General features: G+C 34.9%; 1 protein-coding gene across 1 annotated transcript; it reads left to right on the top strand.

Moving 5' to 3' along the window:
* Window positions 1-229: 229 nt before the first annotated feature.
* Window positions 230-25809, top strand: LOC129221471 (serine/threonine-protein kinase RIO2-like). The gene is made up of 10 exons (XM_054855951.1): window positions 230-377; window positions 527-668; window positions 6477-6590; window positions 8574-8628; window positions 8704-8824; window positions 11714-11802; window positions 11884-12075; window positions 19482-19574; window positions 19656-19728; window positions 25079-25809. Exons 1-10 carry the CDS (start codon window positions 312-314, stop codon window positions 25604-25606), a joined length of 1473 nt encoding a protein of 490 aa, XP_054711926.1. The 5' UTR covers window positions 230-311; the 3' UTR covers window positions 25607-25809.
* The last annotated feature ends 2108 nt before the right edge of the window (window positions 25810-27917 follow it).

Genomic DNA, 27917 nt, shown 5'->3' with positions numbered 1-27917 from the left:
AGCCTAAGAAACAGCATACGGGGCACAGCGAGACTAAGCGAGACAGCATACAAGGCGCAGAGAGACTAAGCGAGACAGCATACAAGGCGCAGAGAGACAGCATATGTGACAAGGGTGGTGAAGATAAAGTCCCTAGGGACTCTAGACTCTACAACTTTGTCCTCCCTTCAGTTTCTTTTCCGCTCAGAAATCTGTCAAAATACCATACTTAACTGCAGCCTACCTTTCTTCCTGTTGTTGACATGTGTTTGTGTTTTTTGAGAATTCTGTTTGGGTTTCTTACAGGAAAAAGTAGTATATTACCCTAAAAAATGGGTAAATTGAGTGTTGTTACACTTCGCTATTTGTCGCGAGAAGATTTTCGTGCGTTAACTGCAGTAAGAATGATATTTAATCATTGTAAATTAAGTTAATTCACTTTATTAATTCCGACACCTAATGCAACACTTTAAAGTAGTTTTATCTATAATTATTTTATTGATTGTTTATTCTTCGTCTTAGTAATGATTCTCTCTTTTTTTTAAAGATTGAAATGGGAATGAAGAATCATGAATTGGTCCCAGGTCCTTTAGTTGCATCTATTGCAAACCTTAAACATGGAGGTTGTCATAAGCGATTGATGGAATTGACAAGAGGTAGATTAGCAGTTTATGAAAGAGGAAGACGCTGTAAGTGTCATCTTAGCTTGTATTTTTTTAACACTATTTCGATCTTTTATCAAAACACGTAATAAGATCAATGTGCCTAAATGAGACGCAATGCCCCATAAGTTTGTTATACTTAGGGACTATTCAACCACATTTTTTATTTTTTGGTGGGTAAGTAGAAAAAAACTGAAAATAACTATTCTTTTACTTTTAAACTAATTTGTTTTGAGCAAATTGAATTTCTGGCTACTATAAGAAAAAAAAAACATCATTATCACATTTAGGTTAGTTTTGTCACATTTAGGATAGTTAAAACCTAAATGAGACATTCAATATGCCTAAATGTGACAATGTTGTTTAGGCTTTACTATTACTTGCAATTACTTTTTTTTAAAGCTACATTATCATATTTTTAAGCCTGTACATAATGTAAACAATTCTAGCATACCAAGACAAATTATTTGCAACTAAAATGCCCTTTATTTAACAAATTTTCATTAATTAAACTTATGGTATTTAATTATCTCTGGAACACTGTAGTCCATTCATGAATTTAACAATTGAGTGGGTGGGATTGCTTCTTTTATTTTGTTAAGTTCATAGAAGACTTTATCACATCGTTCTGGCCACTTCCAACTATTCAGACCGCTCATAGTCATAGTGCTTGCTAACTTTTGCTTCCTCACCAACTACACTGGTGACAATTCCAGGGAAGAATTCCTCCTCATATTCTACTATTACATAGTAGCCAGTCCGAACATTATTGTCATGTTGCTAGAAAGCTGGCCTATATTAATGTCTTCTTCTGAGAGGACTTCAAGGCTAAGTTCTTCAATAGATGGATTCCCAAGGTTCTTTTCAATCACAGTTGGAGCAAATGTGGAGCCACTTTGAATAATTTGCTTCGTTTTTTTCTGATTGACATTTCTTATATTGCTTCAAAGCGGTGGGATCAAATTGGGAAATGGGAATTGTCATTCTGTTCAGAGGAAAGATGCCTGTGTTCTTAAATCCGGCTTTACATGTGTTTGGGGACAGTGTGCCCCATACTTTCCCCATTTCAGTTATAAAACGAGATTTGCCCATTGGTTTACCATGGCTGGAGCGTATATAGTGGGAGACATTAGTTTCCCAGGATGCTTTAAAAGATCTGAAAAAAGCAACATCTATTGTTTGCAAAATGTGAGTGGTATGGGGAGGTAGTTTTAAAATAATGATGTTTTCTTCCACTGCTTTAGTCACTACATCCATAGAGACTGATGTGTCCATCTAAAATTGAAATACAAGGACGAATTGTCAGTTCAACTATATAAACATTCTTAAACCACCTAAAAAAAGCATCTTTTGTCATCCACCCTGTTTCTGTAATATCCACAGATGTACGAGGATATTTTTCTAAATCTGCATCAAGCCATGCCTGCTGTACTGACTTATCTGCAAACAAAATGTGCGGAGGAAGAATGTTTCCTGATGCAAAAACACATGCCAACACTGTAGTTGATTCTTTACCAGATCCAAAAATCTGACGCTTGGCGTTTTCTTCTATTGGAGCAATTACTTTAGTTCTGTTTGAGTCGAAACAAACTGAAGTTTCGTCCAAATTGCATATAGCCTCTGGCTTGTTCCATACACCGGCAGCTGTGAAGTATTCTTCCAATAGGTCATAAAATTCATAAATCACAAAAGGGTCCCTATGTTGTTTGAACCTGGCTGCTTCCATGTTCTGCCCAACTTTAAGTTTTAGGTTATTTCTTGTCATAAACGCACGAATCCATTTCCACCCAGGACGTCCATCCTAAAATGGTGTTGATAGTTTATTTTGAAGCACAAACTGCTGCACTGCATCACACAAGTGCTCCTTACTTAGGGCAAATCCCCATTTGTTCATGACTTGCAAACATTTTGTAATTATGTCCTCTGTTTCCTACAGAGAAAAAGAAAAAAGTAACATTTTCTCATATGAGAGTCATTAAGTAAATAGTTGTTTTTGATCTATTTATAGAAATCTTTAAATCGAAAGTGATTAAAAAAATTTTCAGAAAAAAAATGTTTGCTTTCATCAGTTGCTCCATTTTATATTTTACTATCTTAGAAAGATTAAGTCAGTGAAATAGAATGAGGTATGACATAACCATTCAGCATAAATAAGCAAGTGCTTTTTAAGGAGAACTTTAATTTAAAAAATGGAGAATTCAAAAAATAAAGTTTTTTTTTTCTGCTTTTCAAATCTGAAATTTAGAAAATCTACCATTAGCCAGAACACAATCATCCCTGATACTCATTATGAGAACTAAAATTTTGGTTTACCTGTGACAGTGCTGCCATGAAGTAAGTCTGCCACATTTGACATCTTCTACAGCTTATTTTAGCTCCTCCACTGTGTAGGATTTTGATGAAGATGCTTTATGCATTGTTACCTGGAAGAATATGAGGGGGGGGGGAATCAGTATTAGTGAAATTCTATCAGCTAAAAATTCTTCCTTTTTTATATAAATTAAAATCCCCCTTTTTTTACCGAGTGGAACAAATAGATGAAGGCACTTCTGTATTTTCCCCATTTTCTTACATTAAAAGTCACACTACTTAGGAGTATAAAAGAAATCATTTTTGGCTTGAGCTAAGCCATCAACTTTGGCGTCCCCCCCTTCTTTCCTCAATGCCAAGGATAAAGTAAAGTGCTGTTCCTGAAATAGAGTGGGTTCTTGATCATGTTTCTAAGTTTTTACTTTGATTTTTGAATGGTAAAAAATGCCCACCTGCTCATCTCATTATCTTTTGAGTGCAGGAAAACAGTCAGGGGGCAGGAGACATTTTTCAGGGGTGCCCATCTAGGGGGGGGGGAGTCATGGCACAGACTGCCATCAAAATGTTTAGGGGGTGTTTTAAGGGGTATTTTTCTCATTTTTAAGGGGGGCCTCTTCACAAAATTTAGGGGGGTGCACCCTTGCTCTTGGGGGGCACCCCTATATTTTTGACACAAAAATATTTTGGGGCTGTTTTTTTGTTTAAGGGGAGGGGGCACCCCTGTAAATACTATGAAAAAATAGATGATTATTTTTTTGGGGAAGGGTTCATGCTGTGCCATTGAAATTGTTTAGAGGGTGTTTTAGAAGATATTTTTGTCTTTTGAGGGAGGGGCTCTTGTTTTTAGGGCAATAACTTTTGAGGGGGGAGCGCCATCGCTCTTAGGAGGGGTGGGAGCACCACTGATTCATTTATATTGGTTATAATTTAAGTATCCCAAGAAACTAGTTAAACCATAATGCAAAACCAAAATTGAAGGTTAATTCCAGTAAAGTAGTTCACCACTAACTACATTAAATTTACAAACAAACTTCTTAACTTAGTTTTAAAAAGTTAAATTTATTTATTCATTTTTCCAATTCTGCAAAAGCATTTTTTGAGCTTAAAATACGTTAGCCTAACAACAAATGTTTTTTTCAGTAATTTTTTTTTGTTTTTGTTAACTAGCATGCCATTATTACGTTAAATTTATTATATTTTTTTTTTCAAAAGTGCACACATTTGCCTAATTTTAAACATTATTTTTGCAGAAAGTGTTAAACAAGAAAAATTTGCTAAATTGATTTTCACGTGACAAATTCACCACGTGGTTCAAAAGATCCTCAATTACTCCTTTTTTTTTCTTTTTAACACACTGTATAGAATAAATAATTAAAATAAAGGCACAAAAACATTCACTTATCGTTTGTATGGTCAGATAAAAGCTTTTCCGCAACTCCACATTAAGATGATCCAATTTGTCACTATTTAGAGTGCCAAACAGTCCAACGGTGAAACGATGCCAAAATGCAACGAATATTTTCGAACGTCCCTAATTCGAACAGATAATTTTCCTCCCCTTTCTACTTCCTTGAGATGAGAGATGTGTTCAAGGTCGTGCTGTGTGTGTATTTTATTTGACCTTGAAAGATAAACAAGCAAGAAGATCGCTTTGTCGCGGACAGCGCGTCGCATTTAGGGAATGTTGGGGCAACTGGATTATGGGTGATGCAAAGTGCTATGGGGAATTCCCTTGAAGGAATGCTTCAAATGCGATGGAGATTTTCGGGTTTCGTTCCCTAAATACGTATGTTTCATTACATCGCTTTTGAGTGCAATTTTTATTCCAAGACTTTAGGTAAAAGTGCATTGTCGCATTTAGGGGTCATCACATTTAGGGACATTGACCTTAGTCTTTTGCAGAAATGTATTGTTCTTAGTGCATGAGGTAACTGAATTGTGTTTAAGAAAAGTTATTTTCGTCATCTAACATAAGCATGCAGTAACGTTATGTGTCATTCAACGCCAACTAAAGCCACATGATTTTTTGAACTTAAAGTAATTCTATGATGATGATTTTATTATTTTTTTCCTGTTATAAGCTATAAATCTTTTACATCTTGTATTGTGCCCCCCTCCCACACACACAAAAAACACTATTAGGGTGTTTAGTTGAAGTTTACAGGCAATTCAAAAAGGCATTGTCTTACACTGCTCATTAAAGGTTTTATTTATTACAGTAAAACCTCTCTGAGTGGCCACCTTCCCGTTCTGTTAAAACTTGGCCACTCAGAGGAGGTGGCCGCTTTTAAGGGTTTTGATCATTGAATTTGATCTGTACTACAAATGATACAATTCAACTCTTTAAAATTATTTTTTGAGAAAACGAAGAAAAGAAAATGCTTTTATTCATGATTTCTACTTTTAGGAAAAAGTGATTCAATTTGTGTTTGCTTACAATTTTCTAGCTTTATAGAAACAAGTTTTTCTTCAAGTTTGTTTTTAACTTGATAAAAACGAATCCCGAATTGAGTCATCAACTATGGCTTCTGTATTAGCAATGATGTCCTCAATGTTCTCCAAAGATTGCTGTGTCAAAATCATGATTTTTTGTTTGTTACAAATAATATCAGGAACATCATCATCTAAATGCAAAATAGCGTCTAAAAGGCACAAAAATGGGGGGACAGTTCTCAAAATGTGAACCCCCCCCCCCCCCTCTCCTGTCACAAAAACCTAAACATAGAAAACACGTGACCGTTCTCCAAAGGAAAATCTAAGGGTTAATAAAATTAAAAAGCAAAATAGAATAGTAGTCACCAGTCTATTTAGAACCCCGGATGGGTGACAACCCTGTCGCTGAGAAGGATTTGAGTGGCCGCTCTGACGGATTGAGTTAACATTGTGCACATTGGTCAAAAATTTTGTGCCGTGCAAAACTGGCCGCTAATTAAGGGTGGCCGCTCAAAGAGGTTTCACTGTACTATTTATAAATGAAGATATTAACATTTTTGTATGTATGTTTCATTTAATATTACAATTGTGCTCATTCCTTATTGCAGAAATATTTTTTAATGACTAATTTATGTATTATTATGGTATATTTTTTAAGGGTTTCAATTTATTATTGTTCTGTTTGTAAAGAATTTATATTTAGTGGAAATAAAATGTGTGAAAAGATAATCAGAAATATACACCAAATCATGGGAAGCTTAAAGTAACATGGTGCAATCAACTGAAAAACATAAAAATTCGAATAGAGAAAATACATATGCATTTTAAATGATTCAAAACGACGCTCCTTGATTGCAAAGGCTTGAATTTGTCAGAAATAAATTCAATAGGGTTTATATGTAGGTATAAAGGTTAAAGATGATACATTTTACAGAAAGTGTTTTTTTTTAAGTGATTTTCCCTTTAAGTTTATTACATTTAATATTTTCTTAAATGAGTATTAAGCATCTCATTTTTGAACTAACTTATAATCTTTTGAAATTGGATAGTGTTTTATCTTTTGAAAAATATTTTAATTTCTTTAAATTCTAGATGATGGTTATCGACTAACCAATCGTGGATATGATTATTTAGCTCTTAGAGCTTTAGCTTCAGCGGATGTTATTGCTTCAGTTGGAAATCAAGTAGGGACTGGTAAAGAATCAGGTGAGAAAGAAAAAAATCAATTATTACTCTGTCCTTTTTTTTTCCTTTGGATGATTTTTTAACCTATTAATCAAAAATTGTTAGTTGTATGCGGACAAAAGCCTAAGCCGCTTTTGTCTGATGTCTTAATACATAAGCTCACTTATTTTGCATTGAGAATAGGGTTCATCGTAACCCTGAAACACAGGTCTGCAGTAATTTGCAATTTGTGCTATTTTAGGTTCTTGCTTCTTATTTTAAATTTTTAAAAAGGCAAACAATTGTGTAATTTGAAAATCGTTTGTTATAAAATTTCATAAAACTGAATCTGAAAAGAACCTTGGCGACTTGTTCTTTCGGAACATTTCTATTTCAGAAATCATGTTTCACTGAATTTTCCTACAAAATCTGAGACGTAGTTTGTCAGACGCCTAAATTATTTTCCTGGCTCCTAAGTTTTATAACTTTTGTCAGTTTCTGTTTACCCAATTTTTTTCGCTTTGTCTAGAAAACAAAATATACTAATCAGTCATTAGGAAAGCAAAGCGCGTTCATTCATTTGCTACACCGTACAAATGCAATTCTGGATTTTCTACCTATATAGGGATCAAAACTAAATACCAAAGCTGTTTAGATGAGTTTCTGGGTATTCAGCTTCAGCAATCAAAAGTTAAACCTAATGTGCCAGTTAAAACAACCTCCCTCTTGCATGATTTCAATTTTGAATTTTTATCCCATTGATTGCTGTCTATTCAATTTGATTTTTGTACTCTAGAATTTGTACATAACGGTAAGCATTGAAAACTACCCACCCATTACATAAAATGCAACTCCAGCTCAGTCATTCCACCCGAAGACTGCAGTTTTGTGCTTTTTAGCACTCAACAACCTGGAATAGGAAGTAACTGAGCTGGAAGCGGAAAACCTCTGATGGAGCCAAGAGAGCCAAACAAACTGAGGTTTTCTGTCTCCAGCTAAGTTACTTCCTATTCCACACTGATGAGTGCTAAAAAGCACGAAACTGCAATCCTGGGATGGAATGACTGAGCTGGCGGTGTATTTTATGTATTTCAGCCTTAGCTCTGGCTTAGGGTGGTAACTTGCTGCAAAATACCCACCCATTGTTAAGCATTGATGTTTCCCTCTAGTGATGGTTAATTTTATTGCACTTCACTTAACTACAAACTGCAAGCATCCACACCATCTAATGGTAGGGGTCCACACTAAACAGTGGTCCATGAAACGGGGCTGTTTGTGGAAAGCCCAGCTCTGAACATTTTATTGATTGCTGCATTAAAAAAAAAAAAAAATCTAAAATGGCTGTAGCTTTTTTATTTTAATTGTAAGCATTATAAAATGTTTAGATTATTACAACTATTGGTTCCTTTTTTTTCTAATGTGGCTGCGGTAGACGCAGTGCCTTTTACAAACCTAGTGCGATCCCCCAGCAAAGCAACCACTCTTTCACATGGCACCACTATCGGTGGGATGCCATTTGCCATTGCCACGAGAATTTTGACGTTCAGTTTCCCCACTAGATGGAGGCACCTGGACTCTATTTGATGTGAAACAGCACTAGGAATTTAATTTTGCCAAGAGATACTCCATACCAAATGAGTACTCAAGGGATCTTTTACCTGCCGCATAATCATACAACATGACCTTTGTCGATTTTCTGCGTCTTGAAAATCCATTGGCGAGAGCCAGGACCGAACCTGAGCCTTTGGGCGAAAGAGACCAGTGTCTAACCACTACATCACTCGGTTGGCACAACTATTAGTTCTAACTTTCAGCATACTGCATTTTTGTGCATTGGCACTCTAGAAAGAGACCTTTTGAAATAAGAAGTGCATTTTGTTATTTTTTGATTTTGTGAAACGCTGCTTTTTTCAGAAATTTAATTTTTATGTTTTTTGTGTAGTAGTGTTCATGTTTCTCTTTCACTCTCTATTCAATCAAAAATAATCAGTTTAAATTTTTTCTGCCAATTCCTTTTTTTTTTAGATATATTTATTGTTGCTGATAAAGATGGAAAAGAAATGATTTTGAAAATTCACAGGTAAATAGCAGTTTTGTAGATCTTTACCCTCATTCTTTAAGGTATGAAATTAATAATTTTTTTTTTCTGCTATAGACTAGGAAGAACTTCATTCAGAAAAATAAAAGAAAAAAGAGATTACCACAAGCACAGAAATAGTGCTTCTTGGTTATATTTATCAAGACTAGCTGCAGTGAAAGAATTTGCATTTATGGATGTAAGAAGAAAAATTTCTAAATTTTTTTTGAGAAAAATGCTTAGCATTAATTATTATTATGTCTATGAAAACCCAAAAATTGGAAAATAACTTAAAACTTTTAATGATTATATTGATGACAGATGAAGGAAATATTGTCGCCTCAGAGCAACAGTAAGACATCTAATTCCTTGAGCATTAGTAAGATATCCTACTGTTGATCTGATGGAGCAATATCCTCATATGTATGATAGCGAATTCACTGGTCGAGTAATGCTGACATCAACAGCAATGAAACTCGCGCCACAGCATGATAATTTGATAATATTTTTTGGTAATGTTTGACATGCAGGGAAATGCTTTATTTTGACAGGGCTAACCTGGATCCAGTAAAGCAGTTAAGTTATGTCGCAACACAGCATGATAATTTGATAATATTTTTTGGTAATGTTTGACATGCAGGGAAATGATTTATTTTGACAGGGCTAACCTGGATCCAGTAACTTAACTGCTTTACTGGTGAGACTGTCATTTTAGGAGAATAAAGAAACAAAAGTGGTCAACAATGAATGCTATCTACTGGAGTTTAGGGTTAATCCACTGGAGTTAGGGTTAAAATTTCAACTATCAAAATATCACTAAACAGGCAATTGCTTCATTCAAAGGGAGGGGCAATTTTCACCCGTCATACCTTGATGGGCGATTTTCTAGTTAAGAAAAAATTTCCAAAACCTATCACTAAGAAAGAGGGAAAATTACAGCAGAGAGAGAGCCTCAACTTTACTTCTCCTGCATTTAATGTTTTCCCAAATTTAAAATCTTTTCTCGTTCTTGATTATCTTCAATGCCATCAGTGTTTTTCCTGCCTGGTACAGTGAAACCTCCGAATAGCGGACAGTCAAGGGACCAGAAGTTTTGTCCGTTATTGGGAGGTGTCCGCTGTTAGGAGGAACTACTCAATTTAACTTTTTAAAAATGGGCTGTTGTTCCCTTTGTAGAACACAATCGAAACAATTACGAAAGGTTTACTACATTTTACGTCAAGTGTAATTAATCTGTTTTTTTTTAATAAAGGTATACTGACAGCACACACTTGTCTTAAAAAGCATTAAATCAATTAAAATAATCAGTTAAAACAGTTTGACATCTCTTTTTTGCATTACCAACGGCGGCGATTCGGCGGAGCAACCCCCCTCCCCCACACACACTTTTTTATGGTTTATTTATTTATTTTATCTCGAGTATCACTTATTGCATGATTGACAGTTGGCAATATGACCTTGAATATGGGCAAATCTTTTTCATGTCTAAAATAAATTAAACAATCCAACGAAACCACGGCGCCATAAAGCCGACTACTACCGGCACCGGTCAATTGCGTCTTCTGAGAGCCCCAGCTAGAAAAAGCGCCCAGTTTCCTCTTTTTTATCTTAACTCTTGAATAGTTACCCTTTTAATTCCGAGAAACAGTGATAAGTAAATGATGGGGGAAGGGGAGGGGGGAATATTAGTTGTGGAGGATGAAAATCTTTGTAAGGCAAGCAGTTACTATGATATTCTGTGAAAAGAAAAAAAAAATGGAAGTGCTACGATCGCAAGAGAAATTTTTTGTGAAATAACTGCTCGTTATTCGGAGTGTCCGTTATTCAGAGTGAATTACATGGAATGGCCTATATTGAGGTACTGGGACTTGCAAAAATGTCCGTTAATTAGAGGTGTCCGTTATTCGGGAGTGTCCGTTAAGGGAGGTTTCACTGTATCACGTTTCTTCATTTATCGCATTTCTGCTTTAAATGTCTTTACCGAAATGATTCTTACATTATTTTGCTCATTTTTCTGTGATAACTTACAAGTTAAATTTCTTTTAATTACAGAAACATACTTTAAACAATTTCTCATAAGCTCTTTCCATCCTGGCCACTAAAAAATATTAAGTTAAGAGACACTGCATTTCATATCCCCTATCTTGAATCAGGGGGAATCACGAGGGGGGGGGGGGGTGAGAAGGGACACCTGCTGGCCCAAGCCTGAAGGGAGGGGGGCAATATTTTTAAAACTAGGCGTGAAACATAGGGGTAAACAATATGGAGGGGGCGGATAAAGCCATTTATGACGTGCCCCAAAATTTCTGTGCACGCCCCGCTCTGAATATTGATGATTTCTGTTTTGTAAAATCCATTGATTGTGATTCAAATCTTATTGTCCTACCACTTTCAGAAATATCGTACTAGGACAGTCATCAGACTGAAAATAAAGATGAAGTCAAATTCAGGACTGCTACGGAAGGATAAAATAACTGAAAGACTCATTTAACTCATCATAATTGTCTGGAACAGCACTCGTAAAACCTCTTAGTGATTGAAAAGGCTCTTTCTGAGACTGAAACAAGAATAATAAGTCTAGCAAAAATAATCAAAATCACTACTACAACTACTACTGTATTAAAATGTCTTTATGTGGATTATTAAGTATGAATTTCGAAAAATATCTTTTCAAACTTTTCAGCTTTTGCTTAGAAAAATTTTTGCATCCTAACATATAGGAATTTGATGCATATGTAAGAGTTAAATGAAAAATGATGACAAACAATTTTTTGAATAATATTAAGAATCATTTTTAAATTAAAAACTGAATTACACTGAAAATAACAAGAGGTTGTATGAAATTTCTTTATTCAGTATTTTTCATGCAACCTAATAAATTTTACAAATGAAGTACAAAACCAAAGATTTTATCTAAGATAACTTTTTTTAGCATGTCTTATTTTAGCATTAAGCTAGAATTTTCTCTTATTTGTTGCATTTTCCCCTTTTTCAAAGATCTTTATCCCATTGTGAAAATTTTGGTTATGTTTGCAGAAATTAAAACATTTATTTATTTTGACTTTATTAATTTTTATTGTCTTAATAGGCTTTGCACACCCGCGGTTTTCCTGTGCCAAAGCCCATCGATTTCAATAGGCATTGTGTTGTTATGGAAGTCATCAAAGGCTACCCTTTGTAAGTATTAAATATTTTACATTCATTTTTTATTTTTAATATTTTCTTGACATTTTAAAGAAATAATAATTATTTTTGTAGGTGTCAAGTTCATTCTGTAAAAGATGTCCCTTTGTTGTATGAAGAACTGATGAATCTCATTGTCAAGCTTGCCAACCATGGACTTATACATAGTGATTTTAATGAGTTCAATCTAATACTTGATGAAGATGATAACCCAACACTAATTGATTTTCCACAAATGGTGTCCACATCTCATCCTAATGCAGAATGGTTTGAACATTTTTTTTCTTTTCTGATCTATCAGTAAAGTACGAAAGAAAACATTCTTTGTCACATTTGTTACATTTAAAAAAGGCAGTAGGTGTTTTATGCCAAGATATGTGAATGATAAGTTTTAATGCGCCTAAAACAGCTAAATACAAGGGCTATTCAGAAAGTAAAGAATGTTTCCATCTCATGGTGCCTGGAGCGCACTGGTCAGGTATATATTGGTGCCTGCATGCTCGGCATCTAGCCATCACAACAGGAACATCTCTACACTGTCCGTTTTTTCAATATTCAAATTTTGAAATATGCTATAAAATTGAAAATCCCATGACGTGTGGTGTGCTTCGGTTTTCGTTAGGAAAAACTTAAAACTCATGGAAATTTATCAGCAAGTGTATGGTGTGTACGGAAACAACGTAATGAATAAAAGTTCTGTTCAGAAATGTTGCATTCAGTTTAAAGATGGCTGAATTGACGTTCAGATTGAAGAGAGGTTAATAATGAACGGCTTTCCCTTATCCACCCTATAGTCCCAATCTTGCGTCTAGTGGTTTTCACTTGTTTCCAAGAAAGAGGCAGAGGCGTGCGCACAGGGGTACCACAGTATGCCCATGAGCTTAATAAATAAATAAATAAAATGAAATAGAAATAAGTTAATAGACCAGGGCACTATAATGTTTTGCTATAATGTGCAGGCGGCTGAAATGAGATTGAGGTGGCTGCGACTGTCTGACAAAGAAGCTTCTCCTGCTTATATGTCATGCACCCAGCCTTCATCATTTCTTCTTCAACTATACCCACTTCAGTTATGTAACATTCAGGGCCACAGAGAGCCAAGGCAGGCCCCTTGTCAGTTTTTTCGCCGGGCTCCCCCGCTCCCCTAAAAAAAAAGAGGGAAAAAAGAAGAAGAAAAGGGATAAAAAAGAGAAAAGAAGAAACAAAAAAGCCAAAACTGCTTAACTCGATTTTTAGTGCCACAACAGTAAATACCAAAGTTAAATTTTACTTTATTTTTGCGTTTTTGCTTATTCTTAGTTTTTCCCCTCTTTTCTTTCTTTTTCTTCCTTTTTTTTTGTGTCAGTGTCCCCCCTCCTCCAAGGCCTGGCCCCCAGTTTCTGACCAGGCTGATATGGCCTCTCATCGGGCCTGGTTACATATCAGTTATGAAAAAAAATGTTTTCATGAAACAGTGCTGCAGAGAAGAAAAACTTATGTTTCGCAAAGTCAAGTTAGGTTCAAAAGTTGATTGGGAGCTCTTATTGATACCCTTCAAATGGTTTTTTACCCCCTTTTACACGAATGAAATTCATAACATTTTAAGGTTTAGTAAATATATCAAAGGATCATGCGTTTCATAAAAAAAATGAAGATGCTTGTGTAAAAATTTATGGTGCTCAGTGGCGCACCTATGGGGTCTAGCGTCTCTGGTGAACTTTTAAGAATGGTGCTCTCAGCTCAAACCGTTTCATAGAAGATTATAAATGAAAATAGCATTGCAATTTATTATGAAACATTAGAACCTAATCATATGTAATATATTTCTGCTGAAGTAGGGGGATCGGGAGATTTCTGCCCTAGAAAACCTTTGAAATAATAGTGAAAAAAACGTGGTTTTAGACGAGCTTTCATATTAGGAGGAGAGGTTTGAGTTCCCTCCCCTGGCAAATTTTGCAATTGAATTTCTAAAAACGCAGTTTTAGACGATTTCATGTCATGTTAGAGGGAGGAGAGATACAATTCTCTCTGAAATTGATTCTCCAAAAATGTTATTTTGGCAAACCTTTGTTAGGGGAGGAGTTTTTGGGGACCTTCACTCGGAGTATTTATGAAATTGAAGCCTAAGTTTAAGACGCTCTTAAATGATTTTGGCGAAAGTGGGGGAAACGCTTCTCCTGAAAAATTTTAAAGTTGTCGCTTTAAAAAAAAACAGGTTTAGTCGATCGTTTGTAATATTTCTGGGAGGAGTTTGCTCCTCTTTTAATTTGCACAAAATATTATTATCCCTTAGAAAGTTCCACCCCCTTTTCCAAAAAGAGATGATCCGGTGCGGAAAACCATAACTAACCCCTCCCAGATACGCCACTGCAGTGATCCTGGAAATGCACCGTGTATACGAAATTCTTTTTTGACGAAGGCATTACGAATCTCTTTTTTCCTTCAGCTCGATTGTGGCTACTCTTCGAAAAATATCATTAAAGTATTCAATTTTAAACTCATGATAATTTTTTGAAATTATCTTGGCAAATTACAGATTATCTTCTTGTAGCAGCCTTGCCGTTGGGGAGAGCCAATCCTGTGTCAATCTAAAATGCTAAAAGTATTTTTACTGAGACTGCAAACGCTCGAATTTCAAACAAATAAAAGTATCGGGCTGGAAATTAAGGCAATTCCAAAAAACTTCAAGAACAACACTCCCACTTGAAAACTCAAATCCCTGAGAAACGCACCCTGTCCTGTTCATCCTTAATGATTGTCTAAAGCTTCGTTTTTCAGACATCAATCTGTAAAATTTTCCGGAAACCCCTGAACCACTCCTCAACTTAATATCATTATTAAATGTGTAGGATTTCTGTTTTAGAGATTCAATTTTAAAAAATTCTCTGGGGAAGTGCACCCAAATTCCCTGATGACATCATCATAGGTAGATTTAGGACTGAGTTCTGGGGGGGGGGGGGCAGGATTTTTTTTTTTTTGGAGCAACATTTTTAAGTGCCCTCCCCCTCCCATGTTTTTGTCTGTTTTCTGTGATGTGTAAGGCCATTCTTTACTTTTTTATGTGTCGTTTTCATTACTGTGTGTAATCATGCTGTCCTTTTTAAATTGACCTTAAAAGAGAAGGGGCTGGTATTAAGAGAGTGACGCAGTGCTCCCTTTTAAGTGGGATATAGAATATCTCCAATTTTAGGGGGGCCCGGGGGTTACTCCCCCGGAGGAAATTATCTAAAATGGATATAAAATTCTGCATTTTGAAGTCTTATAAGGGTTAATTGGAAATAATAGGCAAATAAATTTTTTTTAAAGTTTTACGCTTTAAAAGTGCTTTGTGATGCAAGTTAATACTTTAAAAGAAATGGTGCACAGATTTAGAGAATAGGTATCAAGAGACTAACATACTACCCATTTGAACAATTCTTAATTTATACACTTGATAAGAAATAAAATCGAAGCACACTTTGCTTAGGAGTTCCAAAGACTTGTCTAATTATTTTCAAGGTTTGGTTGGTTAGATTGGGTTTTTGGCTCAAGAGCCCTTCTAGGCTATACTGCGCCAATTCTTTTCAGGGATTTTAGAACCTATCAATAATTTGCACTTTCCAGTCTCTGAAGTTGAGTAGTAGATTATACAGTTGTACAGTATTGTTCAAACTTTGTAAGAAACGCCTATTTTAAGTTTAAAAGAAAAAATAAACTTTAATTTCCTATTAAAAAAAGAAAAAATCATGATTTTTTTTTGTTATAAGATTTTGGAAGATAAGTTGTTACTATATAAACTCCTCCCAAAACTGGGGGGCATTGTCCCCTTTGCCCCCCCCCCCCATAAATCCACCCATGCTCTTCTGAACTATTCAAAAACGAAAAAATAATGATTTTTTTTTCATTTTTGGAAGATTTGTTGTTACTACATAAAGTCCCCTCTGACCCCCCATAAATACGCCCATGGACATCATTGAAGATCATCTACAGTTGCATTTCTGGAATTTAAATTTCGGAAAATACCGAGAAAAGAGGAAGGGTCCGCAAATGCTTCTGCCCACTAACATTAAAAAAGATAGTCTTAAAACTGCCTTTTAAAAGTTAACTTCGGAAATGTTTCAAAAGAACATCCCCTCTCTGCAACATTGTTGAAGATATCCTTAAACTTCATTTTAAGTTCTTCAATCAATTTTTTAAAAAAGTTTCTGAAGGAGAGACCAGGAATTTCTTTTTTCAACACCATTGAAAATCATCTGAAATTGCATTATTGTTAGAGCTGCAATTTCAAGCAATTTCTAGGGGAGAGCCCCTTAAAACGCCCACTTCTCATCACAATCGGAAATAACAGCTGCATTTTCAAAAGTTGCAAAAAATGGACGGAGGGAACGTCTCTGAACCTCCCCCTAATAATGCCAAAGATAGTCTAAAATGCAATTGTAAGACTGCAATTTCAAAAAATACTCAGAGGACCCCTTCCCCCCACCCCTTTATGTTTGATCGGATCTCATGCTTGCAATTAGGTTTATATTTCTAATATTTAGATCTAGTTTTGACTCTATTTAACCATTTAGTTTTGACTCCATTTTAAACCAGAAGCTAAATTTTCTCTCTATATTTAAGATGCTTTTTGAATAAATTCAAATGCCACTGATTTCATACACTCATATAATTTTTGACCTCGCCAAGGCCCTGCGTAGCATCACTTTTTCGGTAGTTATCTAAACCCCCAGGATCCCTGGTCTTATAGTGGTACCCTCATTACTGAAGCTTTGCGTGCGCCACAGGAAAGAGGAACTGATTAGCAACTTAGCATTTTGACGATGATGAGGAGGAGCTTCGGGTGCGCATCAGAGTGACTAAGATCGGAGGCTGCAGAACTGTACGGGGAAATATTTCAACGCTTGTCCACAGCTGTGCCTCAATTTATATGGTGACTCTGTAGAATAGTACAATTTTAGTTGTTCTTTCAGATGCATGTATTAAAAAAAATCTTGAGCTTAGTTTTATTTTTTAATTCCAAAAGGTTCCTTACTTTCTGAATAGCCCTTGTATGAAAAATATTTTTTCCAGAAAATGTTCTTTTAGAAGGAAGTTGAATCTTTCTCAGTTAGATTACAAGTATTCATAATAATAAAATAGTAGAAAAACTTTTTTAAATACAGATATGCATTTTATTTTATTTATTTTTTTTTTCACAATTTTACTTTTCACATCAGGGGCAGATCCAGACAGAATTCTTGGAGGGGGCCATTTGGAAAAATACGATGCTTTGGAGCATTTTTGAATTTTACAAATATCAATATAGCCCACCCTTAATTAGAACATTTTTTGAGGCATTTTCACTAGGCCACGCAAATTTAATCTAAAGGCCGTAACCTTCTCAATAATTTTCCTCTTTTAACAAACGTATGCATATATCGTTGCCTCAAAGTGGTATTTCTGTAATCAGTTCCATGTTCTGATGCGATTGTATAGGATTTCTGATTTAAGAGGCAGTTCATATGAACCAACCGTAAGTATAATATTAACTCCGAAGTAAAGGAGGCCTGGGGGTTTCTCCCCCGCAAAATTTTCGAATTTGTAGTCTTTAATAAATTTTAGACAATCTTTGGTAATGTTAGGGGTGAAGAGGTCCGATGGCGCTCCCCTTTTTTTTTCGAAATAGTAGCTCTAAGAATGCAGTTTTAGACGATCTTTGATGATGTTAGAGAGAGGAGAGATTTGAGGGCCCATCTAACAAAAAATTTTCTGATTTGTAATCTTAGAAATGCATTTTAACTGTCTTTCGTAATATTAAGGGCTTGGGTGCCCCCCCCCCCCCCCGCCCATTTTTTAAAATTGAAACCTTAAAAACACAAACATTATCTCCAATAATGTTAAGAAGAGTGAGGTTCAGGGTTTCTCCGGTGGATTTGTTTTGCCAATGTAGAGCCAAAAACCCAGTTTAATACGATCTTTTTGTGATGATACGTGGAGGAGAAATCTTTGGTAATAGTAGGGAGAAAAGGTTTGGAGCGCTCCCCCCGAAATTGTAGTTCTAAAATGGCTGTTTTAGATGATTTTTATGTTAAGGGGAGGAGAGATTAAAAGGCCCATCCCAAGAAATTTTACTGATTTATAGACTTAAAAACGTATTCTAGACAATCTTTGGTAAGGTTAAGGTTTGAAGAGATTCTGAGGTCCACTCCCAAAATTCTTTCAAAATTGAACTCTTTAAATTGCAAATGTAGGCAATCCATGATTTATGAGTAACTTTTAGAGGACCAGCAATTTTTCAGAATTGAAGCTCCAGAAACATAATTCTTGGAGACTTTCAATGAAATCAGCAAGGGAGGAAACCCTGGAAACATTTTGAAACAAAGCGCTTAAAACAAAATTTAGGCCAATCTTGAACGATGTTGGCAAAAATTAGAGGTACGGGACCCTCTCCTGGAAAATATACAAGTTATCTTTTAAAATGTGGTTTGTAGACGATCTTTGGTAATATTAACAAGGGGAAGAGGAGTGGTTTGGAGGGTCCCATATTAAAACGGGAATGAATAATAATTACATGGCAGCCAGGTTAAAACTTAAATCAAACTTTAACTTAATGCACAATTATTAAATGTATAACTTTTTATCGGACACTTACTAACACTTATCCCTTTTCTTTCTCCCATGGGAAAAGTAGACACATCTAACAAGATGAGCCAATTATGCTAAATGAACCCAACTTGATATTCTTGAAAATTTTGTGGGGTGGCCATGCCCTCCCTCTGGCATTGTTTCAATTCTTGTTCGAATTCACATGAATTACAATGAAGTTTTTTTTTTTCAATTTAAGCTAGGAAAGAGGGTTTAAAAAACTATACTTGAAACTTCCAGAGTGTGGTTTTATGGCTCTCTGGCGTTGTTTTTATATTCTTGTTAGGGGACTTCGAGGGATAATAAGGATTTTTTTTTTGCTCTAAAAAAGGTTAACAGTTTTTGAAACTTTCTCAAGGTTGCTATGGCCCCCTTTCATTGTTTTCCTTATTGTTAGATTTTGTATACATTATGAGGAAAATGTTTTGCATTTTTGCTCAAAAAAAGGGGATTTTAACTGTTCTTGAAATTTTCTCGGTGGGGGCCATGGCCCCTTCCCTGGATCCACCCATGTTTCACATTAGCATTTCATATTAACCGAGTTCAACTGTAATTCTGTTCATAGAAATGGCATTTAGAAGAGATTATTTCTGGATCTCTTGGTAATGCTATTGATTTTGATAAAAATTATATGATGAAATAAGAAAAAGACAATATAATAAAAGATAAATGAAGGCAAGGTGCCTTGTTTATAGCCCTTCATAGTTGACTTAACACAGGACATTCTTCTCTATGATAGTTGATAATAAAATTTATGAAATTAATTGTTTACAGTTAAAAATATTGATTAGTGTTCAAAAGAGCATCATCCTAAAGAAATGACTTGTGACTAATTAATAAATTTAAAAAAATGTTTTATACCAGAAGTAAGAAATTTAAAGCCCTTTTAAGTGTCACATCTTTATGACAACAAATCTACCATTAAAAAACTATGACTTTTACCAAGTTCTGATTGTTGATGCTAGACATTTTCAAAAACTTTTGAATCTTAACTTTGATGCTACCAAAAATATTTTCTGTGTAAATGTACCGTACATGTTTTAAACTTTTTTGAATGCGACTTTTTGACACAAAAGCTATTATTTTACTAGGTACTTCGAAAGAGACGTTATGTGCATTCGAGAGTTCTTCAAGAAAAGGTTTGACTATGAAAGTGAATTGTACCCTACATTTAAAGACATTGAGTAAGTTTTTTTTTCTTTACATGTTTTCATTTTGTCTCCCTTATGTGCATCATTTATTTAATAATTTATTTTGTATGACAGACGAGAAGATACTCTAGATTTGGTTACATCTGCTAGTGGATTTGCAAAAGAAGTGCAACAAGAATTAGAGGAGGTATTACCTTTTAACTTATTAAACTGAAAAAACAAATCGTGTTAAAATAATGCAGTTCGGGTCATTTTTTCCACTATTGGTTACTTTTTAATTTGGGCACTTCAAAAGTCACCAATTGAGAAACAATCTGTTGTGACGGTTACAGGGCAGTCTGAAGAATTCTTAACGGTGGCAGTTCCCAACTGTTTTAGGCTTACAGACCGCCAATTTTGTGAAGAGAACTTTGACACCCACTTTCTATATATACAAGCAAGGCTGTATCCAGAAATTTTTTTTGGGAGGGGCCCGGATTAGTACATTGCCCTAACACACACACACATATAGTATATATAGACACAACAAACACATAAAAAAGTTAACATAGAAGACTTTTTGTCTCGATTTTTAATGATTCCACTGTTTGGACGTTATTTTAATTTCTTTTTATTTTTCTTATTCACCTTGTAGTGTTAAGGATAATAGGAGAGTGTCCCTTTAAGTCGGATGTAGAACATCCATAATTTCAGGGGGTCCCCCCGAGAAATTTTCGAAAAAAAAAATCTGTATTTTGAGGCCTTATATTAGGTAATTGAGATTACAAAAATATGAAAAAAACTAGGCAAACAAAGTCTTTTAAAAGTTATACATTCTTTTGCAAATCAAGATCAAACAAAATAAAAATTGCTTGCTCGACAAATCATGGAACTTAATAGACAGAGAGGAGAAAAGAGAAGCACTTAGTCATCTGCTCATATCGGCTTTTAGTGAAGTTTGTTTTTGATCACTCCCCCTATCCCCATTTTTTTTTTCATTAAATGCCCTACAGTATGAAAATTGTACAAAATAGTTTAAAAGAAATGGTGTAGACATTCAGAAAATAAGAACAGAAGAGTAATATTCCGGCCATTTTGACAATTCATACTTTATTTTCTTGATGAGATACAAAATTGAAGAACTTTTCAAGGAATTTCAAAAACTTAAATAATTTTCAAAGACTCTCGAACAGGTGAAATTATTTGAAGCTCTTTATTTACACTTTTCAAAAGTTGATTGCACAGTCTTACAAAATGATTATAACTTTATAAGACACACCCGTTTTAAGTTTAAAAAAAATGCAACGAAATATTTCTCGAAACAAACTTTTTTTTTCAGTCACAAGTAGTGCAGAAAATGAGAGTAGAGTAAGTGTTATTTTTTTTTCTCATACTTAAGGTATTAACAGTATATGCAGTAGAAGTAAGGAAAAAAAAAAGCAATAACAAAAGAACTTCCATGATACTGAATTCGGCATTAAATAAATGCAAGACAAGAAACATATCAGTCACAAAAATGATCTTGAAAATTATGCTACAAAAACGCGAAAATCGTGATTTTTGCATTTTTTACTCTGGATGTATCAAGGAGCTGAATTTGGCACATCTTGGTAACAAGATACTCGCCTAATCGGAAACTAGGGGCCCAGCCTTTGGGGAGTCCCCGGCTCGAAATCAGTACAGTGTAAGTTTTATAAGAGTTTTAGGGGGAGGAGGGCAGGGTCGTGCACAGAGGGGAGAAGGAACACCTGTTGGCCCGGGTCCGAGCTTAAATGGGGCCCAATATTTTTAAACCTAGGGTTGAAAATATGGGAAAACAATATGGAGGGGGCCCACAAAAAGCATTTGTGACAACCCCAAACTTTCTGTGCAGGCCCCTGGAGGAGGAAGTGCACAGAAGTCAGTTCGGTAGACTTGAAAAGTCTACCGAACTGACAAAGGGCCTGCTTTAACCCTGGACTGCCCTGAATTGAATTGGGAAAGAGAGCAGGAAGTCCTAATTAAAAGTCTAAATTTCAAGTGTGCCTTGCAGCTAATGAGAACTAGAACTGCTTTTTCTGTATTTCTGTAAAATATTATAAATTTTGAATAGTAGCAAAATTAAGAATTTAAAAAAAAACTTTGTTATTTTCCTTTTCTGACATTAGGAATTTAAAAAAAAAAAAAAAAAAAAAACCTTCTGTTTACGGTACAAAACAATTCGGGTTTTTGGGGGGGGGGCCGTCAGCCCCCCCTCTGGAGACGGCCTTGTATACAAGTAAAAATCCAGTAGAATGGGATCTATACAATAAATAAAAAATGTAGTTGTAGAAAAATTCTATGTATTCTTTTTTTTTTCTTGTTCAGACATCTTTCAAAACAAGATTTGTTGGTCACACATTTCTTAATTTCAATGTTGCTTGAAACTTTCTGACTCAGATGAATTAAAGCACAACTTTCTAGAATTAGGTAAATACTTTATAAAATTAAAGCATTAGAAATAAACAATAAAACTTAATGTGGAAATTTTATTAATTTGTTGGTTTAGAATATTAGTATAGCAATTGAAAAACAATCGTTTTTGTTAAAATAACAGTTTGTTATTTGGAGTGTAAGTTTTTCCCAACTTCAACAAACTATAGGGGGTGCTGCAGTCACTGTTTAATGGCAGATGAAAAAGGTAAAACAAATTCACGCCATAACGTATAAATTGCTTCTAAGCTTAGTAAATGACTGAAATTTTTGCATGTATGATTTTTTTGTTCTTTATTTTAAAATGATTTTTTAAAGTCTTGTGGGTGCATTCTGACCCATGTAGAAAGAATGAGAATTTAAGAAATATTACTAGAGTTAGAAATTAGTGTAAAACATAAGTTGTGCTTAAATCTTTTTTTTTTTTAATTTTTAAGCTGGACAAAGTGAACAACAACCTAGTTCTTTTGAATTTTTGATGCTCAACTATGGTCAAAAGTTGGTTCCCTGGGAATTTTAATCATATTTCACTCCTGGATTTGGGATGTTTTATTTCTTTAGGGATATATTAAAGATAGTTTCTGAATAATGTCTAAACTACCTAAATTACATTAAAATATATTACATTCAAATAGAGTTCCAAAAACATATTATTTAATTACAAAACAAAAGGGAAAAAATGATCAAGCTTTGCCTTTTTATTCAATGTATGCAAAATACATCTAGTTCTAAATTTCTATTTTTTACTCATATTCACCAGATGATTTTTTTTGGAGCGGAGAAGGGGGGTAGCATAAATTACTCTACTAGAATAAATTGAAAGCTGTGGTTGCAGAAAAGATATTCTATGATTGTTTTTCAAATATTATAGAATTACAATCTTGCTTTAATTCAATCAATAGTTATGCTAAAATATTTTATAAAATGAATCTAGCTAAGTTGTTTATGCAGACGTGTTCTAGAAACATCCAGGAAGCTGCCTGCACAACTAATCTGCTAAAAATTTTAATAAACAAAATTTTAAAAAGAAATTAAAACAGTTGTTCAGAATTTAAAATGTTTCATGTGCCCACAAAACAAATTTTTTCATGAAATAAAATGCTGCCAGTTTAAAAATTTTAAATTCAGAATAATAAAAAATTTACCCTCATTCTTTCATTTATTTCGAATTAGCTCTTTATTTGATTTATGATCACTTTACCTCACCAGACCTAATTTAATGTAATTTATTTTACTTAAAACTTGAAATTTTCAAAAATTGAAAATGTAGTTTCTTGTGAAAAACTCATGAGATCCAATCCGAGCTGAACAACCTTGTCATTTGAGCTACCAATTTTGAAATCTTAACTGCTGTTATGTTTTTATTTTGCATTCCCAGTTAATATCTCATTTAGATTTCATGGTTGCCTGGATGCTGAAAATAAAATATACCTGCTAATGAAAAAAAACTGCATCAGTTCATGATAGCAGTGTCCACTAAAGTTATATTCAAGCTAAGGCTTCCACATGGGTAAAAAAGGGATTTCTGATTTGCTTTTCAGAATTTGAGTCTGTACTGTACACCAATGTTTTGCCATTCACGTTTGCCCCATTAGCATATCGAACCTAAATAGAATTTTCAACTCTTTTATTTATGCCAGAAAGTATGGCATGCATTCACTGCCACTGTTACTAACTAGAGATACAACATCAGTAACAAACCATTGATGTCTCACATCACATCTTAGAAATGAGAATAGAAAAATTTAGTGTAATGCAAAAAATTTAAAAGCCAAACATCTTGACTTCCCAAGGTCCCTCATTTAAAAAAATTGTTCAACGTAACTGAAGATTAAATAGATCTTATTTGCAAATGTTTGTTCATTAAAACAAAACCACCTAAACAAATTCTATTGGCTTTTTTTTTTGGGGGGGGGTAGTAAAATGAATTACTCGCTTATTACGAGTGCGAAGGGAATGCGATATTTGCTTGTTATAACCCAGTACTTGTAAAAAAGGGTTCATGAAAAAAAATCATAAAAATTCTTACATTCTTGTTTATATATATATATATTTGTACAGTACCAAAGAAGTTGAACATTTGATTTGAACTTTCTTATTGTCTCTTTCTTGATTTTATTCTCGAGGAATGTGAGGTCCGAAAAACATCGTCATTTGCATCTGTGGCTTCAAAATATAAGTTTTTCTGCACTTTAGAAGTCAAGCATGTCTGGAACTATCTAACTTCAAATTCTTCACATTTGTTGTTATGGTGGTTGCTTTCATTTTTTTCTCTCTCTCTTGACTTTCAGCTACAATATCCTTGGAAATATTTCTCGGAAATAATAACATTTTCTTCAACAAATATATATACTTTTCAAATGCTCTTCTACTCCACAAATTAAAAAAAAGGCCATATCATCACTTGTTCTCATGATTTATCTCTAACTATCGGTTAAATTCAAAACGTGAATGGAATTTTTCCAAAAAAAAGGAGTAATATTTTCTGAGGAAGAAATCAATGGACATTTAATGAAATTCAAAAATATAGCTTGCTTTAAGCGAGTTTTGCTCCCATAGACTTAACATTGCACCAACCAAATTGTTTAGGTTTCCTCGCTAAATTTGAGTTCTCATTAAAAAAAGACTCGAGAGAAAAGAGTTTGACTGTATTTCGCCTAGAATACCATCTAATTTCTTTTCTTCAAAGAAACCATGACCGTTCATGTATCTTAGGGGGGAAAATGCAATGAATCAAAGGGGGTACCAGTAAAAGTCAAATTTTAAAATATTCATTTGTTGTTGGAAATTTATTGAACAAATGAACAGCATTTTATCTGCAATAGCTTCATGTTTAAAATTTTTTCAAAAAATAGGAGTTTAAACTCAATACAATTTATATTTTCATTAATGATAGCTCATGCAAATTTTTCTTCTTGAAAGGTGAATACCAGTTTAAGAGAAAGTAAGACCTTAAAAAAAAAAAAAAAAAAAAAAAAAAAAAAAAAAAAAAAGTAGGTAAGACTTTTCTCTGAGCAGTAAAGTAATTTTGCAGAGAGTGATTTTTACATACAGTTCATATAAAAAGTTCTTTTTTAAACATTTTTCTTTTCAAACCTTCATTGTAGGCTGTTCGATTAATGACTGTAGAAAAGAAATCTGATGAAAGTGGAGAATCTGAAGATGACACTGACACATCACCTAATAATGATGCAGTAAAGGAGAAGGAAAAAAGTAAATCCATTTTGGAAAGATACTTGATAGATTCAGTTCAGTCTATTGACCTTGAAGATGAAAATGATCATTTTGAAACTGAGAAACATTCTGTGACTGAAGAGAAAATTGCAGTTAACTGTGAATTAGCTTCAGCACAAGAGTATAATCATTCTTTAGAAACAGATGTCAATTCGGAGCACAATCCTGTGAAACAAAGTTCTTCAGTCATTGGTAAAAAAAGTCTTGCACGAAGCATCCGGTCTGTAACTACAATACCTCCAGAAGAAGTAAAGCTTAGATTGAAGAAAGAACAAAACAAAAAAGAAAGAAAAATGGATAGAAAGAGAATAACCGTCAAAGGTGAGGCAAGTGCTGTGAATCGTCAGCGTAGAGATAATAGTGAAAACATTAAAGCATACTGTTTTTTCAATGAATGGTGAATAAATATTATGAAAATAAAATTATTTGTTAAATGTTAAAAGATTATTTTATTTGGACATAAATAACCAAAATATACATAAATATTCAAGATAAATAAAATTTACATAAATATAAATTTTTCAGTGTAAATGGTAGCTAGTTATAAGTTTAAATAAGTAAAGTTATTTTTCAAAATAACAAGCTCTGGTGGAGCAGGAAATTTCAATCTACTTTTTTTCCATCTGGATCTTTTTGGGTTAACTGTTCAGTCTGAAAGAAAAAAAAATGAATTGTTTTACAAAATAATATTCATACAGTAAGGTAAACACACCAGTAGTGGCCACTTCAAGGTTTACATTTGAAAAAATAGGATTCCATGTCTCCCAATGGATTCAAATGTGCAGGGGGGGGGGGGTGTTACCTCCTGCACGTTTATAAAATTACATCCCAGACTACTTACAATATCCATATAACTTCTGAGGCCTATTATTTTTGTATTTTACAAAGATAATGTACCCGAACCAGATGTAGTAAAAATGTAAATAAAATATTTTAAATATTTTTGCCAAAACTTTTTAAAATGATCTTTTTTGATACATTTGAATAGTTTTCTTCCTAGAGACATAACACATACATTATCCAGCTCTTCATGTTGCACTGTTGTCAGTAGAATATCTTACACTGGTGTGCAAAAATTAAGGCTGAAGTCAAAAAATTTGCATATCAGCTGAACGAAGAGGCAGAGCGGACAGAAAGACCAATCGGGAAATTAAGTAAGGTGATGTGCAATAGCACATGCGTAATATGCAGGCAGACGTAATGGGGGAAGGTCTGAGTAGTATAAAGCATGTTGTTGGTGTAAGATCAGTATTTCTGGCAAAGAGATTGCATGCCGTATAGCAGTTAAAATCACACCGAGTTGCTGCCTCAGCGAGAAATGGCGAATAATCAATCTGTTAGACGACATCTGGATGCTTTTACCCGAGGTCAAATCATTGGGAAGTTGGAGGAAGGCCGCAGTGTGACTGCAGAGTTCGGAATTGTGCTCACAGCATCGTTTCACGACTTTGGAGACAATTTCAAACTACAGGAACAGCTATCCGGGGGTTCAGTAGTGGCCGTCCACAAGGAACCACTCCCACAGATGACCGGTATATTGTCTTACAGGCCAGAAGAAACAGGCGTCAGACAGCGGGGAGAAATTGCTAGACACAGGCGACCGGACGACCGATATCGCGTTTTACCGTGGCCAGAAGACTGCACGGTGGTGGTCTGTTTGCACGACGCCCTATACGGTGTGTACCTCTATTGCCTGCACATCGGAGAAGGTGTTCTCTGTGGGGGACACCGGAATTGTAGAGACAATGAATGGGGACGAATACTCTTTACAGATGAGAGCAGATTCAGTCTGAGTTGCGATTCTCATCGCATACTCATCTGGAGAGAGCGGGGAAGCCGCAATCATCCCTCGAACATCATTGAAAGGGACAGGTATGGAGGTCGCGGCGTTCTCGTTTGGGGAGGCATCATGCTTGGTAGTTGCACAGACCTTCACATCTTCGACGCAGTTTCAGTCAACAGGACCTGTTTTTGTAACGAGATTCTTTTTCCATATGTGCGTCTTTTTAGAGGCGCTATCGGTCCGCAGTTCCATTTCATGGACGACAATGCATCATGTCATCGCACAGTAGCTGCCGAACAGCTCTTAGAGAGTGAGGATATTGAATGTATGGATTGGCCGGCACGATCTCCGGATCTCAATCCCATCGAGCATGTATGGGATTTTCTAGGCAGATGCTTGGCAGCTCGTACTTTACCACCAGTAACGATTCGGGAGCTTCGCTTGGCGCTGCAAGACGAATGGGCAGCAATGCCTCAACATGGGATTGACACCCTCATTCTCAGCATGGACAGACGCTGTGAAACCTGCCTAGCAGTCGGGGGGAGATCATATCCCCTACTAAAGACCAGATGTTTCTTGCTGGACACCCATCACAGGGATGTTTCGGCCTTCAGTCGCATTGCGCTCCATGCTACTTTTTCAATAAAGCTTCTTTTTATTCCTCTGATTTCTCTTTTAGTAAGTGTTGCTTACATTACACATGTCCTTACGTATTGGGATCTTACGGTATTAAATGTGTTGATTTGGAAAGCTGGGCCACTGGTGGTGACATCACATTAAAATTTCCAGTAATGGGAAAATGTAATTGGAGTAAAAGGAAGTCATGTGATGTACAAATCAGCTCATTGAATTTTTAAGATATCGAGCTGGAATTTTATCATGAGGTATAGGATCTATCTGGGCTTGGGATTATGAAGGTTATAAATTGA

The sequence above is a fragment of the Uloborus diversus genome, chromosome 4, assembly GCF_026930045.1.
Source record: "Uloborus diversus isolate 005 chromosome 4, Udiv.v.3.1, whole genome shotgun sequence".
NCBI lineage: Eukaryota > Metazoa > Arthropoda > Arachnida > Araneae > Uloboridae > Uloborus > Uloborus diversus.
Note: the sequence above shows the minus strand (reverse complement) of the source record. Positions and strands in the feature narration are given on the sequence as shown.